The 23,164-nt window shown below is 37.2% G+C and overlaps 1 protein-coding gene across 1 annotated transcript; it reads right to left on the bottom strand.

The window, feature by feature from the left end:
- Positions 1-303: 303 nt before the first annotated feature.
- On the bottom strand, positions 304-21,976 carry ada (adenosine deaminase). The gene is made up of 11 exons (XM_044351593.1): positions 21,815-21,976; positions 14,202-14,263; positions 12,999-13,121; positions 10,697-10,840; positions 10,474-10,589; positions 8,547-8,671; positions 4,616-4,687; positions 3,182-3,283; positions 2,782-2,849; positions 2,556-2,685; positions 304-1,367 (listed from the first exon to the last, which is right to left on the bottom strand). Exons 1-11 carry the CDS (start codon positions 21,959-21,961, stop codon positions 1,266-1,268), a joined length of 1,191 nt encoding a protein of 396 aa, XP_044207528.1. The 5' UTR covers positions 21,962-21,976; the 3' UTR covers positions 304-1,265.
- Positions 21,977-23,164: the final 1,188 nt, after the last annotated feature.

The following is a 23,164-nucleotide window of genomic DNA, read 5'->3' as shown; positions in this document are numbered from 1 at the left end:
GTGTGCATTAGGACGGCCACGGGAAGCCAGTGTTTACATTTCCACCTTGCATCGCCCCCAGTGTTCCCATTTATCTTCTTTTATACAATAAAGAAACAGAGGATGACAGAGCAGTTTATCTGCAAAGCTGCGTAGATTTTTCAGCAATCTCTCTAAGTGCAAGGCTTGAGATAATTTCCTCTGCAAGAGTAATTGCTTCAAAAGCTCTTTTCTCCCTGTGCTGAGGTGACTTTATATCATAATGACGGTAGATATGGAAAAGGGGGATAATCAGCATAAGGAAGCAGGGCTGACAGGCAGACAAATTTCATAATAGCTTTTATTATGATCAAAGAGGTTTTACAGAAGTGTCATAAATGTCGCAGTTATAAATGGAAGTGTTTTTTTTTTTTATTTAGAGAAATGAAAAAAAAAAATTAAATAAATATATACATCAAAAGAAATCAAGAGTTAATTGTGAGATGTAAAACCACATTAAGTCAACAGTTGTTTGTCCAGCTAGATGACAGAAGTGTGCCACCTAGTGTCCAAATGTAAGACTAGGCTTTTGGTATTGAGCTGTTTTTACCTGATGTGTCCTGCGGTTTTACACGTGAAGGGCAAAAAGCACATATCAATTCCCTTACTTCACCCTTAAACTAAACGATAGATATTCACTGTAAACCATATTTCCCCCAGTAGGTAGCAAGTTCTTCATTTATCCTTTATGCTTATGAAAGTATATACTGTAATGTTTTTAGACAGTGATGAACAACAAATAACCACATAACCTGACAAAAAGGTTCAAACTGTTTCTTCACTGTTTCTTCGAGTGTTCAGTAAATGTGCATCAAAAGCTTCCCTGATTCTTTTAATGACAACAGGATGTAAACACAAGATGAAGAATGCATCCAGAGTTTTGAAATAATGCATGCAACATAATCTGCTTCATAAACACAAAACACTTGCTTTCCCATATTTTTTTTGCAGAGCACCATGATATCCTCCGGAACCGCAGTGTAAACTAAAGTATGAAAGGTACTTCCTGACAATGGAGTTGACAAAACACAAGCCCTCGAGCTGATGATGTACAGGTATGTGAGGTGAAGGCAGCAGCCGTATGATTAAGAGTATATTTGATTTATTATTCTAAAGGCTTTGTTTGGTTACAAAGAGGAAAAAAAAAAGACATTGCATTGTGTGAAGAGCGGAGATTAAGAGTTCAGAGCGATTTCTCCCTGGGTTAGGTCACATTTTTTTCTTAGACTTCCTTGTCAGTGCTTTGTTTAAAAGGCAGTGTTCTCCATCCCATAGGCCTCGTGCAGTTTGTTGAGGAGCTCTTTCTTCTCCTCTTCAGGCAAGAAGCACGACTCTGCTGAACAGATGTTCTAAAAGACACAAAAATTCAATAAAGAACCATCTTAGTGTATTTCCAAATAGTATTAGTTCACAATTTTTCAAGTCTGTCTTTAAGCAACAGTCAGGTGTCCATATGAACACTGAAAGAGGTTTTCCTCGCTGTAATCATTCCTCCTGTTCATACTGGCTGTTAAAAGATCCCCTTCAAATGTGCTCTCAATGTAAGTGATGGGAGCCAAAATCCACAGTGTGTCCACAGTCATTTTGTTCAAAAATGCATTTAAAAGTTGATGTGAAGCTTATATGAGGCTTCAGCAGTCTGAGTTAGTCATATAAAGTGGATATCTGTCACATTTACAGTCTTTTAGCATCAAATTCCCTCTTTGTGTTTCCTCAGACAGTGTTTCCCTGTTGAGCTGCGGTGGAAGTATAGTAACAAAAAAAGGGACTGGCTCTGCCCAAAGGCCACCGCTGGTCACCTGTCAACAGCAAAGTGATGACAAGACTCCAGAAAGTCACTGCTCCCGGCCAAGAAATAGTCCAACACATATAAAACCATGATGTGTTTAATTATTTGGCAAGCTTGGTTTAAACAAATGAGATATAATGTGGTAATTAGCGAGATTTGCAGCTGCTGGTGGGCAAATTTCGTTACCTTTGCACAGAACCTGGCTAGCTGTTTCTCAGAAATAGATCTACAAATAACCCCCATAAAACCATAACTTGTAATTTTTACACTTCAGTTTTTGTACAAATTAAACAAATGAGATATAACATGTTAATCAGTGCAATGCTGGTAGGTGAATTTTGTTACCGTTTGACAGAACCAGGCTAACTGTTTCCACCTGTTTCCAGTCTTTATGCTAAGCTAAGCTAACAACTGCTGGATTTAGCCTAACATCCACTCTACTGACATGAGAGTGGTATTGATCTTCTCTCAGGAAGAAAGCGAATGCGAATTTCTCAAAATTGACAAACAATTCCTTTAATAATCCACTACAAACTCAATCCAAATACACTGACCAGATGCAGCCCGGATTGAAAGCACTTTGGTTAAAATGCATTAAGAAAAAAGCTTTTGTTCCTGCTTTAATTGGCAATCGTGGAAGGCGTTGCCATGCGCAGGGTGTCTACACGCCCTGCTATCATTTCAAATCATATTCAAATGCCTTCATCCTGTGAACTACCACTATAATTATTCATGCATTTGATCTCACCAGTCTTTTGAATTCGTCCTCGGTGAATCCCATGTATTTCTGCGCGGTGCTGTAGTCGAGGTGCAGGGTTGAGTTGAAGATCAAAGGGTCATCTGTATTCAGGGAGTAGTTAGCTTTGTCCTTCCTGAACCTGCACAAAGGAAATGATCAAATCCAAACAGAAATATTTAAATGCCTTTAATGAAATCCTTTTATCAGACTGTCATGTAAAATAAAAGCAGCTCACGTGATGACGGGGTGCTTGGTGAAGTCTGGGTTGCAGGCACCTGTCAGCTTACTGGAAATGGGACACACCTGCAGACAGAACAGGCAGCACTGAGAAACCGCACTATTGCAGTTTTTCTCCTCTCTGTGAGCTACTCAAGTGTCCACTAGGGGTCAGTGTATCACTGTGTTATGACTAATAAGGTACTGTAATAATGTCAACTACTGCATATCACCGTAATTACCTGATAAAATAATATATTTGTAATGATTAAAATCATGATTGTGTATCGTTGAACAAGGAACTGTACATTTAATAGATTAGATGAAATATAACTTGTATATTTGCAACAAGAAATCAAGAACTGTGTTTGTGATTCAGCCTTTTGATGGCAATAGCGATTACAATTCTGTTTCCTTACCTCAAAGTGCATATTTTGAGCCAGTAGTTGTTTGTACAGGGTTTGGTCCTCCAGGGTTCTGTAACCATGTCCAACCCTTTCAGCTTTCAACACTTCTACAGCCTAAAATATCAGACAGGGGTCATGACATAGACGGAAAAGGTTACAAACCACAAAAAAAAAAAAAAAAAAAAAAAAAAAAAATCCTCAATGTAGTACATGTCAACAGAAACTGCAGGGTATTTCTAGAGGCACACTCACAACTGTTGTGAAATAGCTGAGCTGTCACTTTGAAGGATGGCTTCTTAGAGAGTGGCCACGTGTTTTGGCAGCCACAGTTCAGTGAGACATGCAGTCGTTGTTGTTGCATTGTAGTTGAGAAGGGTACAATTTTTTGCTGCCCAACAGTAAAATAATTACAGTATATCCATGTACACATGTATTTGTGTATTGGCATTGATATGAATGACTCAACATTGAAGTAAAAACCTTCAGTCCATTGAAATTTTAAGGGAATCCCAATCTGCAGTGGTGGAAAGTAACTAAGTACATTTACTCAAGTACTTCATTTTGAGGTACTTGTAATTGAGTATTTTTATTTTACACTACTTTATACTTCCACTACACTACATTGAAATATTGTACTTTCTACTCCACTACATTTATTTGACAGCTTTACTTTTCAGATGAAGATTTGACACAATGGATAATATAACAAGCTTTTAAAATACAACACATTGTTTAAGATGAAACCAGTGTGTAGTCGGAGTCACATTTCAGATGTCTATGAGTTGTCAACAGCTCCACCAAATAGTGACTTTTCCCTCTAAACTTCTCACATGGTTTCATTTCAATAAATGTTCAAATGATCCAATATTTCACCACAAATCAAATATTAGAGAAAAAATTCAAAAACTGAAAACAGATTTGTGTATCAGAACTTTGTTTTTTCTTCTTTCCTCTCACATTAATCATCTCACGACCCCTCAGATTTATCTGCTGACCCTTTGGAGGGGCCACTGGACTAAACTAGCTAACTGCATATGGAGTAGTTCAAACTAGCTCCATATCCAGCAGCTACAATAATAACATGCTGTTTACACACTGATTATTCAGTATTAATAATCTAATGACGTCATATATAATAATATATCAGTCAGAGGCACCGAACCACATTGCTGAATTGATACTTTTATTTACGTTAAGGAATATTTGTACTTTTTCCACCACTGCAAATCTGTTTAAACCTTCAACTTGCCAACACTAAACAAAAACTTCTGTTGTTTCTTTTGGATCTCTGCCCCCTGGTTTAATCATCTCTATTGTTAGGACACCACTTTATTGTTTTGTTGCTGATACAAGGTGTACTAGGCAGTACACTGCACTGCAATGAAGTCCTCAGATGACACTTTCACCTCACTCAGAAATGTCTCACGTTATTGTTGAAGAGCTTACCTCCTTCACCACTGACGGCGGGCCCACCTCTCCTGCATGAACTGTTCGGTGGATCCCACTACGCACTGCTTCCTGTCAACAAAATCAATCATAGAAGACATCAGCAACCAAACAGCACAGCCAAACATCTGGTTTTCATCTGTGATCCTGCAGTATCTACTGAATGCCTTTTTATCATTTAGACAGGTTTTTGAACACGCTTGCTTTGCTTTGTTTCAACATTCGCCATATATACACTTAAACAAATATTGAAAATGATTTTTTACAGCATGTTTACTAATACAGACTAGTTTGATCACTTCCTTTCATTTAAGCATTCTCAACCTCATACAAACTAAGTGAGCCTTGCCTGATCTTGGAGTATTTATCCAGAGGTCATGTAGTTTTGAAGATAAACCTGAATATTAGAGTGGACTCTGCTCTGTGGGTTCTGCTTCTTGTTAATAATTGAACCATGTTTCTGGATCTTCCATCAATATAGATTCACCTTGATAGGATGTCAATGTGTACATTTCTGGAAAGCTGAATAGCATGCATAATATAGTTGTATAATAATAATAATAAAGTTTAATTATATGGCACCTATCAAACCCAGAGATTACAAAGGACAAAGGCAACAGAAAAAAATATGCATACTGTACAAATTCCACATAATAAATCATATACTTTGTACATAAACCCACATAGAAACACATATGAATTCTATTTCATGCAAATACTATTTATTCCAAACGGCACACACATAAGTACACACATGCAGACAACCAAATTAACTTTGATTTTAATAAAAAATAAACTTTCAGAAATGTTTTTAAAAGAGAGTTGTGGTTTTGCAAACCTCAGAATTTTGGAATTTTTGGAATTTTGGAGGGAAAAATGAGCTTGTCAACAAACTATGTGTGACACCCGCAAATACAATACTTGTGCAACATCACACAACAGACTCTGGATTATTTAGATTTTTGTGGCCAGCTTAAGAGTTTTTGACCAATTGTTGGCCTCACATGACTTGTAGCTTCATTATCACACAAGTGGAGGCAGTGAGAGAATGTAGAGAATTTTTAGTACCCCTACACACAACGTGCACCATCCCAAGTATCTGTGACTGAGGTAGCAAGGGCGTAGATTTGGTTTTAATTTTGGTAAGGACATTTCTTTTCTTTTTTATACTTGCCCTCTATCTCTCTTTTCTCTTTCATATGCACACATGCGTGCACATACACACATTAAGAGCCTGACTCTGCGAAAAGTTTACTTTATTAAATATGTATTTGCTGATATAATAGGCTATAATTGTTCTCTGATGTTAGATATATTTAACATTTTAGTTTATTGATGTTAATCTCAGACTGCAATTAAAATTTAAAATTGACATATGATAGATGTTCACAATAACTGCAATAAGCTAATAACTGTATAGAAACCTGTAAACAATGTGCTGCTCTGTTTGAACCGACTCTCTGCTGTTTTCAGACTTCAGCTGAGATTCTGTAGCTCTGTGCTTCTTTTATTTTGTTGATTGATATCTTTAAATAATCTCAAAAACTTCTACTTGTATTATTTTTCATTCGACTCCTGAACTTATGGCTACATCTTTCACCGTGACGTCAGAGCTCACCTGAGAGGCTGCAGTTCACCTGTCTGTGTGTCTCTGTGCTGCTCGGGCTGCTGCTGATCGGATTTTCAAAATTAAGTGATGCCTACACATTCATAAACTAATCATTTGAACAAGCTGCAGCTAATTTATCTTATAAATAATCCATGTTATTATGACCCATATTCAATTATTACTCACTCATGAAAAGGGCACGGTTTGGGTTATAAATTGTATTGTATTTACTGAGACAACATATGGTTTTAAACATAAATGTTAACATTTGATGTATTGCACCAGAGTTAGTTTTAAAGCTAATTTTCATCTGCAGTCCCTTACAAATAAAACATAAAACAGCACAATAACAAACAGTACAAAGCAAAAAAAGAAAGCAAAAAACACACAGGACACATTATACAAAATAAAAAGCTACACACAATAGCACATCACATACACCCACAATGTCAACTAGAAATTAATAATGTAAGCTTGTCAAATTAAAAGCAAGTTTATTTGAGGTATTGAGGTTAATATGTATCCTAGTAAAGGAGAGAAATGTTCGGATTGATTACAGAAATATCATAAAAAATACAGAAATGTGAAAAAGAAATACCCAGTATTAATGCCAGACATCTCTAAGGGCAATTAACCTCTAAAACTAATCATTTTCACATTGCAGTTAAATCTGGTGGGATTCAGAATCACCTTATCTGGGCGGAACTGTCCTTATGCAGTCAACTCCACCCAGTCTGTGCAAGTAATTATTTTCAGGTCCACATCCAGCACTGTAGTGTATTAACTGATTAATCTGCCTCATTCATTATGGTCTGACGGGCAGAATTGATTACTTAAGTATTCTCTGAATTAATCAATAAATGCTGGCGGAAAAGCAAATTGGATTTTGAGAAGCATCAGAGCCTCGAGGAAATTGAAATATATTTTACTCCCGTATCGCGTCCTCATCAGTTTGAGACGATGATGATGCATTCTCTTGCAGGGAAAAGTAATCTATGTGGAAAAGTAGAACTGTCTGTCACCTGCAACGCTGAGCTCAAACCTGTTTGGCAAAGCCAGATCAGCATGTCAGCCCGTAGACCGTGCTATTAACCATGTTTGTACAGTATGAACTGTACATCTCCATGGTAGCTGATCCTGTATATTATATTCAGGCAGTTCAAAACAAGCCTGCCTTGTTAGCCAGTCAGATAAATGGTATCACATTAACTGGTGGATAGTAGATCATGTAGGTGCATAGGAGAGAAACTCTTGACTGTTTTCAGATAAATGTTAACATCAGAATGCACACAAGGACACTGCTAACATGCTGGTGTTTAGCAGGTATAATGCTTACCATGTTAACCATCTTAGTTTAGAATGTTAGCATGCTAACATTTGCTAATTAACACTAAGCACAAAGTACAGTTGAGGTCGATGGGACTGCAGGTCATAAACCAAAGTATTGAACAAATTAAAAATTCAACTTTGAATTTTAAAGTTAAGTGATCATCAAAGTTTTTTGCAGTTAATCATGAATTTAAAATATTCCCTGGCAACCAATTCAACCGCTTTCAACACATATCATTTAAAACTACAAATGTCAACCTGCTAGAGGTAAAGTCAGGTGATCACCAAAGTTAGTCACTGTCATTAGAAACATGCCATCAATGTCATGACAAGTCTGGACCACAGTGATGGACTGACCAACCAACTGACATCGCCTTTGCCAGAGCCATTAGCATAGCTAATAAAAAAAGCATCTAAGAGTATCTGTCTCCTGTAGTATTTCCAAATCATCCACCCTCTCTATGAAACAGCTTCAAATTCTTTCTAAGGATTCCTGGAAGTTATTGGTGCGACAACTTACAGACATTTTTCCATCAGCCAGCAGCCAGTGGGAACATGCCCTTGTCTCACATGAATTATGACTATAAAATCTTTTTACAACTACAAAATGACACAATCAGTAAAAAATATGCCCACTATATTTTAATGCCAAGGTAAACAGTCTACAAATGTATTTACACTGTCTGCAGTTTTCCTCCAGTGATCACATTTCTTATTAAACTGTGAGAAATCATTTTGAAAAACACATTCAAGGGCACAAAACGCTCCTGTTAAGGCAGCAAAACAAGCTGCTGTTTATCCAACCTTGTTATTATTATCACCATTATTATTGTTGATGTTGCAACACCAGTTTAAAGCTATGTGACTGTGCATGCGGCAGTGATTAAAGTATACAAAACAAAGACACACCAAAAACCCACACCTTTATTAGTCTTCCTCATGCCAGCCTTTAACAGGTCAGTCGGCATTATGTTGATGTTTCAACATGCTTACCTCATAGGCCTTCCTGTGTCCTGGATAGGCTTCACAGTTGAGTGACTCATCACCTGCCAGGTCAATAGCCACCACTCCCTCGTGGCGATATTTCTTACACAGCTCCACAACGTCCATGGACCAGCCTGAAGAATTAAAGCACATATATTACGTCACAGCTTGGTCCTGCCAACATGCATGGAGATGATGCATAGATGAAATGTGATGATACAGTCACAGCTTCACTCTACATCAATCTGCATCAAATCAACAGCTATGACAAGCACAAAACAACATTGACCTTCATGCAATGGTAACTACAGTAAACAGGATTTAAAGGAATTTGAGACATTTTTGAAAATTTGCTTATTTGCTGTCTTGCTGAGAGTTAGATAAGAATCTCATGTCTGTATTGTAAATATGATGCAACCACCAGCAGACAGATAGCTTAGCTAGCCTGGTTCTGTCTAAAGGTAACAAAATGCACTTAGTGGAACCTCTAAAGCTCACTAGTAAACACTTCCTGTGGTCTTGGCTAGTTGCATGGCAACCTCGCTGTGACAATAGGATTCCAGGAAACGACTGCTCCTGGCCAAGAAAGAGTCCAAAACTTAACTTGATGTGTTTACACTTCTTTTGTTATCAAGATTAAACAAACAAGATATAACATGTTAATTAGTGAGATTTAGAGGATTTACCTTTGGACAGAGCCAGGCCAGCTGTTTCCACCTGTTTCCAGTCTTAATGCTAAGCTAAGCTATCTGTCTGCTGGTGGTAGCTTCACATTTAAATCTCACAATTACGAGAAAAGATCTCATAATTATGTCTTGCTAATTATGAGACAGTTTTCTCGTAATTATGAGATACTAAGTCATAATTATGAAAAAAGGCCTATATATTTTTTTTCATTGCAACACGCTTCCGTACGGTATCAATCTTCTTGTCTAACTCTCGGCAAGAAATTGATAAAGTATATTCCCAAAAATGAACTATTCCTTTAATATGCTTAACTTTGCATACAAATATCACTATATGAAAACCTGCACCATTTACGAAACCAAAGCAGTTAAATACATATGATGTGTACTAAATCATCATACAGTATTCATAATCAGAATATGACATACAGTTGGCGATATATTAGACCCTGTATTGGAATATTAGGCTGCGTGCTGTTTAAACACACAAACTACACACTGCTACACTACGGCTTGTAATTTGATCTTTTCCTAATACAGCCCATCATATTTTATTTTCCTATCTGTAATGACAAAATCAGATATCCTGCAGATGTTCAGGAAGTTTGTTACACAAAAATATCTCTAATCACCCGAGGATATTACAAAATATTATGGAATACAATATTTGCTCTTGGTTGCTCTGTTACAAAGAAACAGCTGCATGAATGGAGCGGATCAGATTTCTTACAGATATTACAACTGTTACTAAAGATACAACAACTTTCCTCGCTACCGATCTTACTTTACTGGTACGGCTTATAGACTGTATACGGTGAATGATACAGCTGCTGTCACTGGTATTACAACTACTACTACTACAACTATAAATACAAATATAGCATATATTAGTACTGTCCTGTGAGAACCATGTATCTCTGAAACACAAACTTTTCATGAGCCAAGGAAAACTGTGCATTTCTCAAATAATCAGCATGTTTTCCAATTGTTTATTGTCTTAAGAAATGCTCTTAAACCTCTAAAAAATACTTAATCTGTCAACTTATTTGAAAAATTCACAATCAGTAAATTTGGATACATGGTTTTCACTGGATAGCGACAGGTGATATTAAGTAGTATGTATGTACTTTTATGTTCTACTCCTGCTCTTTATCTACTATGAGAACAAAGGCAGAGCTTTGAGACAGTACAATAAAGAGCCTTATCTCACAAGGTTGATTGGGCAGACAGGAGCATGAACAGTTCATTACTTGGCATGTGGCGCATGCAGCATAGAATGGACCTGGCTTTGATATTGAAGGCCCTCTCTCCCTCACTGAGGCCTTTGTTAACCAGATGCACCACCTCGTCTGGGCTCAGGTCGCCTCTAAGTGTAGGACACAGACAGTGAAAAAGAAAATATTTAATATTTGTTTTTGAAAGCATGACACAAGTTTCAACAAGCAGACTAAAGTTATTCAAATAGAGACTTACTCCTCCTGGTCCCACGGGATGGGAACCACTTTAGTGTTAGCCAGAAAATGCGGGCTGTATCTGACCTCTACATAAATCACTCCTTCCTTCGCTTTGTCCTCCACAAACTCATAGGCTATCCTCTTTATGGCCTCTCTGTCTCCACTGAAAGAAAGAAAAAGTAAAACACAAAATAAATGACATTGACCTTGAGCTCTGATAAACTTATCTCTCTGGCACAAATAAAAGCATTAGCTGCTGCTACGCTATCACTCAAATTACGACGGCAATTTAAGTATTTACATGGTGTTACTGACACGATTATACTGACTTCATTTAAACATGTCCTCCACATAAATGTTCGTATTAATAGTGATAACTAACAATTAAGTATAGGCTTCATTAGATGTATTCTTTTGACCAATGTCAACAATTTAATGTGTTCATATATAATTATTGGAATTATTTTCCACATACAGATTAGGATTTAAAGGAGTAGAGGAAAAAATCTGTTATGGAATGTACAAAAATGATTAGAGGGGGAGTGGTGGAGTTATGTATTTTTTCATTTTGCTGAAGAAAGGCTAGTGTGTCTATTTTTATATTTTATTTCAGCCTCCCCTTCAAGATATAAATAATCACATCAAAAAGATGTGTGGAATTTGTATGTGCCACGGACCAGAAAGGTTAGACCATAACAATCCTGCGTCTGTGTCAGGGCTTTAACATTTTCATCAAAATCAGTTAGTAAAACCAAAATGTTAGTTTTGAGATACAAAATCATAGCAGACAGCAGAAGAATAGACTATGACGTAACTGAAGGTCAGAATCACTTGCTGCCAACTTTTTCTACTAACTGGTGAATTTAAATGAAACGTTGACGGTTATTGTTTTGCCGAATGATAATATGACCAGTTTATTAATATGCACAAAGCTCCACATGTCTGTAATCAAGACATTTAGAACTATGTTTAAACACAAAACCAAATTGGCTAATTGGCTCAATCAAGAGGGGGAGCCTATTAAAATATTTTAAAAGCTGGGGATGCTCTTGTTTTTCTATAAAGTAAAATGTAATATTAATCCCCCCTCCCCATCCAAATATTCTTTTTATAGTCCCTAACTTTGTGGCTCTTATATTTTACATTTACATTTTATCATTTGGCAGACACTTTTTATTGAAAGCGACTTACAAGCAAGACAAGATGAAGCATTAGAGGACAGTGACTCAACAGAGCTGTGGTACAAATTCTCAAGTAGCTGCCGGTACAAGTACAATGAAAAAGATCGCAAAACAGAAGGTTGTTGTTGTTTTTTTTTTTAAATGATCATTAAAGTAAGGAAATTTTACACCTTAAACATTTCTTTCTGTCTTACATGTGTGATCATGCTGCATGATAATACAGTGTAATGTAAAATATCAGGAGAATCATCACAGCTCCATTTCCTCCCTTCCTTTAGACTCAGCAGCACACTTTTCGATGTTCTACATCACGTGATGGAGAACAACACCGCTTCTAGCATTTACACTGAAAGTGAATGCTCATCGTACAGGTCTGAATGCCTGCTGTTGTCCAGCGTCCTCTCATTACTCGCCCCCCTCCCTTTCACTCCCCCCCAGACAACAACAATTCTGCATGAGCTAAACTCAGCTAGCAAGTTCCCTATGTTGTTGAAGCTGTACTGCACACAAGGCTTTCAAGAGCCTTGATACAGAAGGGTCCATTCAGCACAACAGAGCGCTGCAGTCCAGCCACTACAGACCGTCATTGTTGTGAGCTTTTACGGCCATTGAGTATCTGAGAGACTGTATTTGGTCTTTTATAAACAGTTCAGCCCCGTCGCTGGAGGACTAAATATAAGACAGAGTGATACTGGAAAGGGTTCGCCAACAACTTTACTCTCCTCACGTTTGGTTGCCAAGGTGACACTTGATCTCTATAATGATGTGATCCTGTTCTGCATGTCTGGCATTTAGAATGAAACCCCTCCCCATCATGCTGCAGAAATACGTTACATAATCCTGCTGTGTCTTACATCCCAATCCAGCCAATCACAAACACAGCGGGCCTACTACTCACTCTGGCTTTAAAACACTTCCAATGCATTATAATTGTCATAACCGCATGTGTGTGATAACAAACTGCATGAATGGACTCTGACCCTCACCGTAGACCTTGGTGAAATAACATTTCTGTGAGGGGAACCCTGACCCTTAACTCACTCAAGTGTCTCTCTCTGTACACCCTTTCACCTGCTCAGCAAGAAAACACCTTGGTTAATTATGAAACTGAATCCTTAAAGGTGATATGTCGGCACTTACGCAATCACATGCATGTACTCAGCGAACTTCCCCAGGAACTCGGTGAGGGTGGCAGGCTTTTGGACAATAATAATCTGTGTCATCTCCTCCACGGTATTTGCTGGCAGAGTGATGCCGCGTCTCCTATAAGGAGAAGAGAGAGAAAAAAGCAACAGTTCAGAGACAGTAGTGAAAGTTATGCTTCATTTTTAGCTCAAATTGGAAAAAAAAATGTATTGCAAGTTTCCCTGTTTTGCCCTTCTTTCTCAAAAAGAAAGTTCAACAGAGGACTGTTGTTTGTAATGTATTGAAGCCTGAGCTATTGACTTTACATTGTTATGGTTTTCTGTCTCACAACTTGAATGTTTTTGTTCACTCTCATAGCGGTCATCAGCCTTGTTTACAGACACAGCAGGCAGCTGTGTTCAGCTCGAAAGGTCAGATAAACCCACTGTACACTACATGCTCAGCACCAAGTGGTGGACAGATAAGTTAGATGGTGAATATAGTGGAACATTTTGTAGCTTGCATCTAGCAACAGCTAAATATTTCCTTTAAGAGTTGGTGGAAACCAAAACAGAGCTAAAAGGAGAGTGAATATTGGACTAAAAGTCATCTGGTGGACAGAAACACGACTCTCAACAAATGCTAATGTTGCTCCATGGCTTCTATATATGTACATAGGCAACTGTTTGATAACATCTGCCTATATACACATGTTAGCCATATCAACATTATAAGGTGATAAATACATTTTAGTGTTTACATCCTTTTGCGCTGCTCCCAAGTGCCGAAAGAAATCAATTAATGCAGGTTTTTTAAAAATCTGATAATGAGAGATTAGCAACATAAACAAAAAAAAAAAGCAAACTTGTCAGTGCTCTCCAGTAACTATGTCATGGAAAAACTGTTTGCAATTTTCTGCAAACATCTTTGACATTTCTGTGCTGTAATTACCTGTTATCATCAGCTAACATATATGCTTGTACTGATACATCTATGATAATCTAACATCCGCCCAGCCAAGCTCTGTTTTACTTTAATAGTTATTCACAAGTACAAATAATAGATTAAATAGGTTAAGTGTTTTTTGTTTTTACAAACCCCACAGAGGAACGATTACGTTTTCTTATGTATTTACATATGTAAGTGAGTGTGAGTCTGAATCTCAGTACAAACACATACAGTAAAATCTAAAGTCAATATTGAAGAATCCTAACTTACTTGGCAACATCGAGAATAGTCTGCACCCTGATAGCGCCATCAAGATGCACATGCAGCTCAACCTGTGGATGAGAAAAATACACGGTACTAAATAATCAGTCTAGCAAAATAAGTTATTCTGATACACATAAGAGATACAGTAAAACATAAGATAACTCTGTAGTGTTAAAAAGAGAGCAGCAAGAGCAGTGACACTGGTGCAGTTCAATGTTTTGGCTGCAGCCCATCATGAATGCAGTACGCATGACTGGGCAACAAGTGGTGAAAAGGCCAGGGGTGCCTGAGAAGGGTCAAAGAAGAGTGTTCTGGCTCTGGAGAGCCGTGATTTATTCCAGCAGATGATATCAATAAATCTCTTTTCCTTCTTCAACAGCTGAGCCCTGAGCTACAGTTATCGGTCAGGGTGAAATTAAATTAAAAATATCCAACCAGGGACCTTTATTTCTTCTCTCTCTCTGGTGTAGCGTGATGAAGAAAGAGAGCGTGGTTATGGGAATCAGCTCTAAACTAAAACTTCTTACGTGCACCAAAAGCTGCAGCTTGATTTTCCATGGCAGTGATATCATAGTTTTATCTTTTCTCATTTCTCAGATTATATTCTACATTCCTTACTTTGAGTCATTGGATCCATTAACACACTATTTTCTACCAAAGTTAGATCAGTTTTGGTTATTTCAAATGGGAGATTTCCATATTTCTTTTTTCCTCTGCAGCTGTTCTCGCTTCTCTTCCACTCCACCCCTATTTTGGAAAGCACAAACTAAAATGACATACCCAAATTAAAGTGGCTGTAGTTGCTGAACCACAATGTCTACGTGCATTAACGAGGTTTTGCCAAAAAAGGAAACCTCCCAAAGTTTCTTTAGAAACCTGTCTGGCTTTGACTGTCAAGGTCAAGGGTAGTGTGGGGCTGTCAACAAAATGCCAGTGAATACCTGCCTCAAATTTGAGGAGGACAGCACACAGAATGACAACAGTGTTACAATGTTCTTGTCATGAAAAGGTCGAGACAGATTTCCAAAAAAAGCCATGTTTTTGTAATCAGGAGGCTCTTACTGATTGCTGCAATACCACGCAGGGTGTGATGTAGAGAGACAAGAAGGGGAGAGAGGGCCAACTAGCGGACAGACAAAAGTTGGCAGAGTTTGGTTGGGAAAAAAAAAAGATGTCTTTACTTCTGTATACTGATCAGGATTTAGCTATATTTGAATCAGAATCTGATGAAAACACACAACACAGTCTTGATGAAGCTGATTATCTGAGTTTTTGAGTATTAAACTTTGATTAAAGAATAGCAAAAGATCTTTTTTACTTTGATTGTTGCTTATGAAGTATAGTAGAGTGAATATTTGATATTATATAGAAATACTTGATTTGAGGACAAGTTTTCAGGGGCTTTAAATACATTCTTTAATCTGCAACTACTAGTTGATTAATCCATTAGTCAGATTAGACAGAAAATTAATCGGCAACTGTTTTGATAATCAATTAATTGTTTTGAGTCTTTTAAGCTTCTTAAATGTGAATATTTTCTGGTTGCTTTAGTCTTCTGTGATAGTAAACTGAATGTCTTTGGGCTGATGGTCGGGACAAAACAAGACATTTAAAGATGTCATCTTGGGCTTTTGGAGACAGTGATCGTCATTTTTCACCATTTTCTGACATTTCATGGACCAAACGACTAATTGATTCACTGATAAAATAATTAAGATTAATTGATAATGATAATAATTGCTTCTTGCAGCACTACTCTGGACGACTAAATGTAAGCGCATCAGTTAAAATGTCATAAAACTCTAAAACTCTGTTGGTTCTATGAACTCTGATGGAGCAGTCATGTAGCAGACTCATGATCACTGTTGAGCTTCATCCAGCTGTTGCTCTGAACAGCTCCAGCTGTTCCATACATGGAAAACTTGGACCCATCACGTGTCAAAGAGGAAACGTTTAAAACAAAACATTTTAGAGACATTTTGAGAACAAAACCACAGCGAAGGATGTTGTTAACATCTGTTAAAAGCTGGTTTTGGAAATATGGTAAAGGTCACAGCACTCAGAGGGATTTCCTAAAGGAAGTATCAGAATATATGATGGTGTAAAAGGATGGAGCTGTCAGAGTCCAAGTACATCTCCAATTCAACTCTAAAAAGATACTGAAGTTAAGATACTGTAAGATTTTCTATGTGATCACCCACCCTCATTACGAGAAAAAGTCCTTGTAAAAGTACAGACGTATTAGCAAGTATCAAAGTAGTACTTCTTACTATAAACAGAATGGACCCTGTCAGTGTTGTAGTACAGTATATAATTATATTATTGGATCATTATTACAGAAACATTAACATGTAAGTGGTACTTAAATGTAAATGTAAACAACTTTACATGCAGTTGGGTAGTTTAATCCATAAGAAAGCATCGTATTATATGACCTGATCATTTATATTGAAAAGTAATGAAAAACTAAAGCTGACAGACTAGTGGAGAGTAGAGTAGAGTAGAAAAATTGGAATGGAAATGTAAGTATGATACTGGAGTAAATAGTACGTAGTTAATTTCCACTGCTGGCTGTGTGTAATGTTCAAAACAAGTTAACAGTCTTTAGTCATATATCCTTAATTAAAGCTTTATTGTCAAGAGAGAGCCCCACAAAACATTTTATAAGTTTTTTTCAACCATTATAACTAAAAGGAAAAGTGCCAGATTGTGAATGAAGTAATGAAATGTGACATCTGTTTTCTTTTAGGAACAAACTTCCCCTGCAGACTGAACTGGTTATTTTGGATTTCCAGTTGTGCGTGCAAATCTGAATACTCCCTGACAGTATGTGTTAAAAACGTACATCTTAGTTGGAAAAAAAACCACCAATAAACCAAATATTTCTGGTGCATTATGACTAGAGCTGAAACAATTAGCCAATTAATCGATTAGTGAGCGACAGAGAATTGATCAGCAACTATTTTGATAATCAATTAATCGTTTAAGTAATTTTTCAAGCAAATATGCCAAAAAATAATATACATTCATTTCTTAAAGATGCACTATTGTGATAACTTGCTGCTTTTTCTGTTTTATATCATTGTAAACTGAACATCTTTGGGTTTTGGGATGTTGGTTGAACCAAACGACATTTAAAGATGTCATCTTGGACTCTTCTTTATAAAACTGTTATATCTGTTTTATTCTATTTTAGCTTATTCTTCTTAATCTTCTATTATATTTTACTCTTTAAAATCCAATTTAAGTGTCTTTTTATATTGTCTTCTGAGTCTTTTACATCTTGTTTTAATGCCCTTTATGTCTTATGTAAAGCCTTGTTGAAAGGTGCTACACAAATAAATTTGCCCTGATGACGAGAGGGGAAAACAATAAGTAAAGAAAATACCTTTTGCTTAAACAGTAATCCAAATTATGATTATTTGCAGCTATAATTATGCTGCTCAAAACTTTCCAACCTTTAAAAGCATGTAAAGTTGTACAGCTATGTCCATCTGTGTGTGACTGTGAAGTGAAAATTTGGAAAAAACATAAAAAAATCTTGAGATCAGATGTTTCTACCCAAATATTTACAACAAGTAATGTATACTACTGAGACAGTCTTTTGTTTACATCTATTTTCATCCCTCAAAAGTGGTGAGAGCTGTGAGGCACAAGACGGCTGGTTAACCCATTTGCAAGTTGAGGAAATCCTGTGGCTTCTTTCAGTAAACACAGGTCTTCCTGTAGTACATTATGGTACGGTTACATACATCTACTGATTTGAGTCAGCATCTGAGCAATCCAGCTGTGTGTCTTGTTGATTGAAGTTTCATATCGCATGTGAAATAATATCTAACAATCTGTGACGGTTCCGCAAGAAGATGATGATTAATGCCTCCAAACTGACACAATTACTCAACTCTCGGAAACCAAATAATATCGGAAGTTCATATCTCTTATCTGACAAACACTCAGCTCTACTTGTGACAACGAATGCAATATTTTTTTTTCTCTGTCAGATTAATGTAGTCTATATTTTTACTTTAATAATGTTCATCTGATGCAGCCATACCAGTGTGTAACCCCAAAACAGAGCAGAGACTTACACTCCTATAATTATTTTGATAATTGATTAATGGTTTAGGTCATTTTTTTACCCAGACAGCAGATGGAAGTGGGCCACTTCAGACAATGATGCGGTACAGCTGGCCTTCTTCTGGCCCGGACAAAATGAAAAACAGCAAATATGGCCCAAATATCCCAAAATCAAATATGGGCCTTTTCTGGTAATGATGTGGTGCTCTCAGTTATGTGTATTCTGGATGTGGGCCAGTTCTGGTTCATCTGGTCTGTTCTTGTTTGATATACGGTTTGCTTGTGGCACAGATCTGGGAAACAGGAGCGGACCACCAAAGTGCCATCATTCCATGCGATTTGTGGGCCGGATGAAAGTGCCGAAAGTGTCGGGTGTGGGCCAGATCTGGGACACAGCAATTTTGCTATCTGGGTAAGCAAGATTTCAAAACTTCTCTAGTTCTAGTGTCTAACTTGTAAGGATGTACTGTTTCTCCCTGTTTTATATCACTGTAAACTGAATATTTTTGGGTTTTGGACTGTTGGTCGGCCAAAAGAACACATTTAAAGATGTTACATCAGGCTTTAGGACATCATTCACTATTTTCTGACATTTTGTAGACAAAATGCTGAATCAATTTATCTAGAAAACAGTCAACAATAAATACATAATCCTAAGTAGGAGCACTACTCACTTGTGAGTATTTGCTTCTTTTCTTTGTCTTACTCTATGTGACAGTAAACTGAATCTCTGTAAGTTTTGGACTTTTAGTCGGATAAAACAAAGATGTCACCTTGGGCCTCAGAGACTTGTGATGGACATTTTTCACTTTTTTATAGTATATAGAATAAGATTTGAGCACATCCTGTAATAACCCTATTAGAGCTGCATCAATTGGTTGATTAATGTTAATTTGATAATCAAATAATCATTTTAGTCATTTTTTGAGCTAAAATGTCAAATATTTTCTAGTTTTAGCTTCTAAAATGTGAGTATTTGAGGCTTTTCTGTGTCACACATGATAGTAAACTAAATATCTTTGGATTTTGGACTGCTGATTGGACAAAACAAGACAAATGAAGACTTTACCTTGAGCTCTATGAGAACAGAAAAGGCATTTTCAACTATTTTCTGCCATTTTATAGCAAAATTATTAATTGATTAATCAAGAAAATAATCATCAGAATCGATAATGAAAATAATCATTATTTGCAGCCCTAGTGTTGCTATACTGTAACCGATGTCGGCATATGAAGCGTGGACAGTAAAGAGGTGAAGCACAAAACATGAACCCCATCAGAGGTATCAATTCTACAACAGCAAATTAATATTTAATTACATTATCTCTGCAAGCAACCACCACTCCTCAGCTTCTCTCCTTTTGCAATTCATGAGCTCTCACTGGCACACACACACATTCACACTCACTGTGTGGCAACATTTGTGTGTGTGTGTGAGTGTGTGTGTGTTCTTTCCACATCTCTGTCACTGAGCTGGTTTCCTGTCTTCTTATCAGTCAGCCCCAGCGCAGCCCAGGTGCATGCTCAGACTCCAAAGGGCACAAGTAAGTATATATTTCATGCCTGTATGCCTGATGTGCATGTCAAACTACCTGACCATTAAAGGTGCATTTCACTTATATGGCTTTGTTATGCTGGCCAGTTGTCTCTACCAGCCAATAAAAGAACTGCAATTGAAATATCTGGCAAAATATATATTTTTAAAAGTGTTTCTGTGATTCTGTTAGAGGATGATATGTCTTAAAACAACAGTCAGGTGTCTATATGAACACTGAAAGAGGTTTTCCTCATGTCATGGAAATTCTTCAATGAATGGATTTAACAAAGAGGAGTTGTCTTTCAGAGTTTGACCAAAAGACCAAGAGTCTGTGCAGACAAATGGGCCCCGAGCAGAGTTAAGCACTTACATTTATTACAGTCACACCGTTTCTGAAGAGTCTGCAGCGGTTAATTTAAACCTCATGTGATCATGACCTTTGTTTATCACATGCTGTCAGTAAATGTCAAACCACATAGTCTCAGTTGGTTTCAGATAAACTTTTACATACATTTAAGGAGGACTGTGGATTTTGGTCCCCATCAATTACACCACAAGTGCATTATGAAGGGATCTTCTAATGGTCAATATGAACATGTTTCACAACATGTTTCAATGTTCCTTTTAGTCCTTTAAGTCCTTAAAGGCTGCAACTAATGATTATGTTCATTATTGATTAACCTGTCAGTATTTTCTTGATTAATCAATTTGTCATTTGGTCTTTAAAATGTCAGGAAATGGTGATAAATGTCGACTACTGTAACCCAAAGCCAACTGCGTGTGCAACTCATTACATTATGTGACACACATGTAATGAGTTGCACAATACTGTCCTGTCATTACGTTCACTCTGTGGGCGAGGGGTCTATAATCTACTACAAGATCAGTCAACACTGTGTTTGAATACATGTTGCACTTTCAAAACACACATGGGTGGCCTTACTAATACGTTATTGGTATTATGGATGATACAAATCCTCTTAGATAATTTAAGAACAATATAGAATAATCACAGACATCTTAGGCCTATGAGTCTTTTCAACAATTTTATACAACTTCCTTGAATCTGTGGAACATGTTAGTATTTTTTTTTTTGCAAAGAAATATGTTTGAATCAAACTATAATTTTCCAAGTCAAAAACTTTCCAGCATCTCTTTCTTCCCTTGTATTGAACATGTCACCAAATTTAAAATAAAATATTTCCATTCCTGCCTGGCTTCCTGACGCACTGTGCAGTAGGCTACAGTACATTAGGTAAGCAGTGTTCAGTGTTGCGGTGTCCAAAAGGCACAGCTGACTGGTGTCCCCATTGTGACATCATCAAGGGCAATAATTCCTAGCAGCTTGCTTAGGTTTGTTAATCTGAAGGATTACTATATTTATGTAATTTTCCCCCAGTGCCTAAATAACATTTCCAAATCCATACAAAGAATAGGCAAAATCTATTTTCCATAATACGTCACCTTTACAACAGGACCCTCTCCCACTAGGACATGCACTGTCAGAAGAACCCTCACACATTACTGTCAATGAGTGTGAGCTACGTTTCGCGGGTAAATTGCTTCCAGTACTAATAACTGGACATACTTTCTAAATATCAAGTCAGAAATGTCTTTCTTTTATACATTCAAATGCATAGATTTATACTATAGTCTTCAAAATGTTCCTTTTGCTGGGGGGGTGCATGCCCCCAAACCCCACTAGAGGGTCTAGGACTCATGACCTCAGTATTCCTAAAATCCTGGCTACGGCACTGGATATAAAAGACACGCAAAGAGAGAGCGGTAAATAAAGTTTATTTTTAACATCTGATTCTTGATACATCTCTTTCATTTTGTAAGCATGCTTCTTCTTTCGGTCACGCGGGACTCTTAAACAGTGTTTACGCAATCATAGCGTGCGTAAAATGCAGGAAAAGCGCGCCCGTCAATTCACCACCTTTCTATCTGAATTATTAAAAAAACTCGTAGTAAAGTGAGTAGTCTCCGCTGTTTGATAACGTACCTTTGGCTTGTTGAATACCACTTGTTCAGAGGAGTGCTCGGCCATGGTGAAGAGCTTGCGGCTGCCGGAGTGCCTGCTGGTGCACAGAGAGCTGATGAGGACAGTGGAGCCGAAGCGTATCGCAGCTCGCTTGACTGCTGCATGCATGGCTTAGGACACGCCTTTGTTCAGCTACCGGCGAAAAAAAAAAAAAAAAAACACACACACGCGCTGCAAGTATTCCTACTGTACTGCAAAACCGAGTGGTTGCAACGGTGCAGCAGTGCTGTGCGGTGCATTAATGTAGACTAACAGGTAGAAGGATTAGTAGCCCTGTATGGCAGCAGCTTTGCACCCATGTGATGAGAGCTTTACCACGGAGCTAATTAATTATGTTAAACCAGGTTACGACACAAAGCAATTTGTTATATTTATGTTAATGACTCAGCATATAGGCTGCAAAAAAATAACAGTTCATCCTGTAATGAATAAGTAGAATTAATTGAAAAAGGTTTCTAATTGTGGGGATTTAAAAGAGACACATTTACTACAAACTGAATACCTGCTGCTTTCTGAATTTTATAATTCTGTCTTCTCAGATGCTCTATCCTCTCCTCAGTGGATGCTGTGCTGTTTTGTAGAAATGCAAATTCAGATAAGACTTGCTCATTTAAACTCTGATATCTGACATGCAAAACTTCTCTAACACTTCATGTTGGTCCTGGAAACACTGGACCCTGTTTAACAGCTCAACACACAGCATTCACATTATGTATTACCTTAACATACCTCCCCCTGATTTTGTTAGAATAGCTCATGTAGCTCATACATTTATATCAAATTATTTTCACATTTGTATCTAATTTTGTATTTTTGTCTTGTACAGTTTGTATTTATTATGCTTATCGTTTAAAATATTCATAATTTTATGTTTAATTCTCAACGATGTATGGTTGTACAGTGCAGCTGACTGTTCGTTGTGCATATGACATTATGACAATAAAGATTACATTTTGATTTTATTGATTAAACCCCTACTGTGTGTATATAAAGTAATTTATTACATCACCCATTCAATATTTATGTCAGCACTCCCTGCACTCTTACACGCTTTGGACTACTTGTATCCTTGTTTACAGTTAATAGAAACTGTTTGACCTGTATACAGACACTGTATGTTATTGTCTGTGTATCTATTTATTCACCTATTTGCTTGTACATAAGACTCATACGTTTATGTTATCTTTGTTCAGTCTTGTTGTCCTTGTTCTGGCTGTATATCCATGTGTATCTTCCTGATGCTGAGCTGATTCTGATGTTGGATGTTCATATTACACTCTATATCTGTGATCGTACTTTTTACGCAGCACT

Source organism: Thunnus albacares, chromosome 5 (assembly GCF_914725855.1).
Source record: "Thunnus albacares chromosome 5, fThuAlb1.1, whole genome shotgun sequence".
NCBI lineage: Eukaryota > Metazoa > Chordata > Actinopteri > Scombriformes > Scombridae > Thunnus > Thunnus albacares.
The sequence above is the reverse complement of the archived record's forward strand: the minus strand, read 5'-3'. Positions and strand labels throughout refer to the sequence as shown.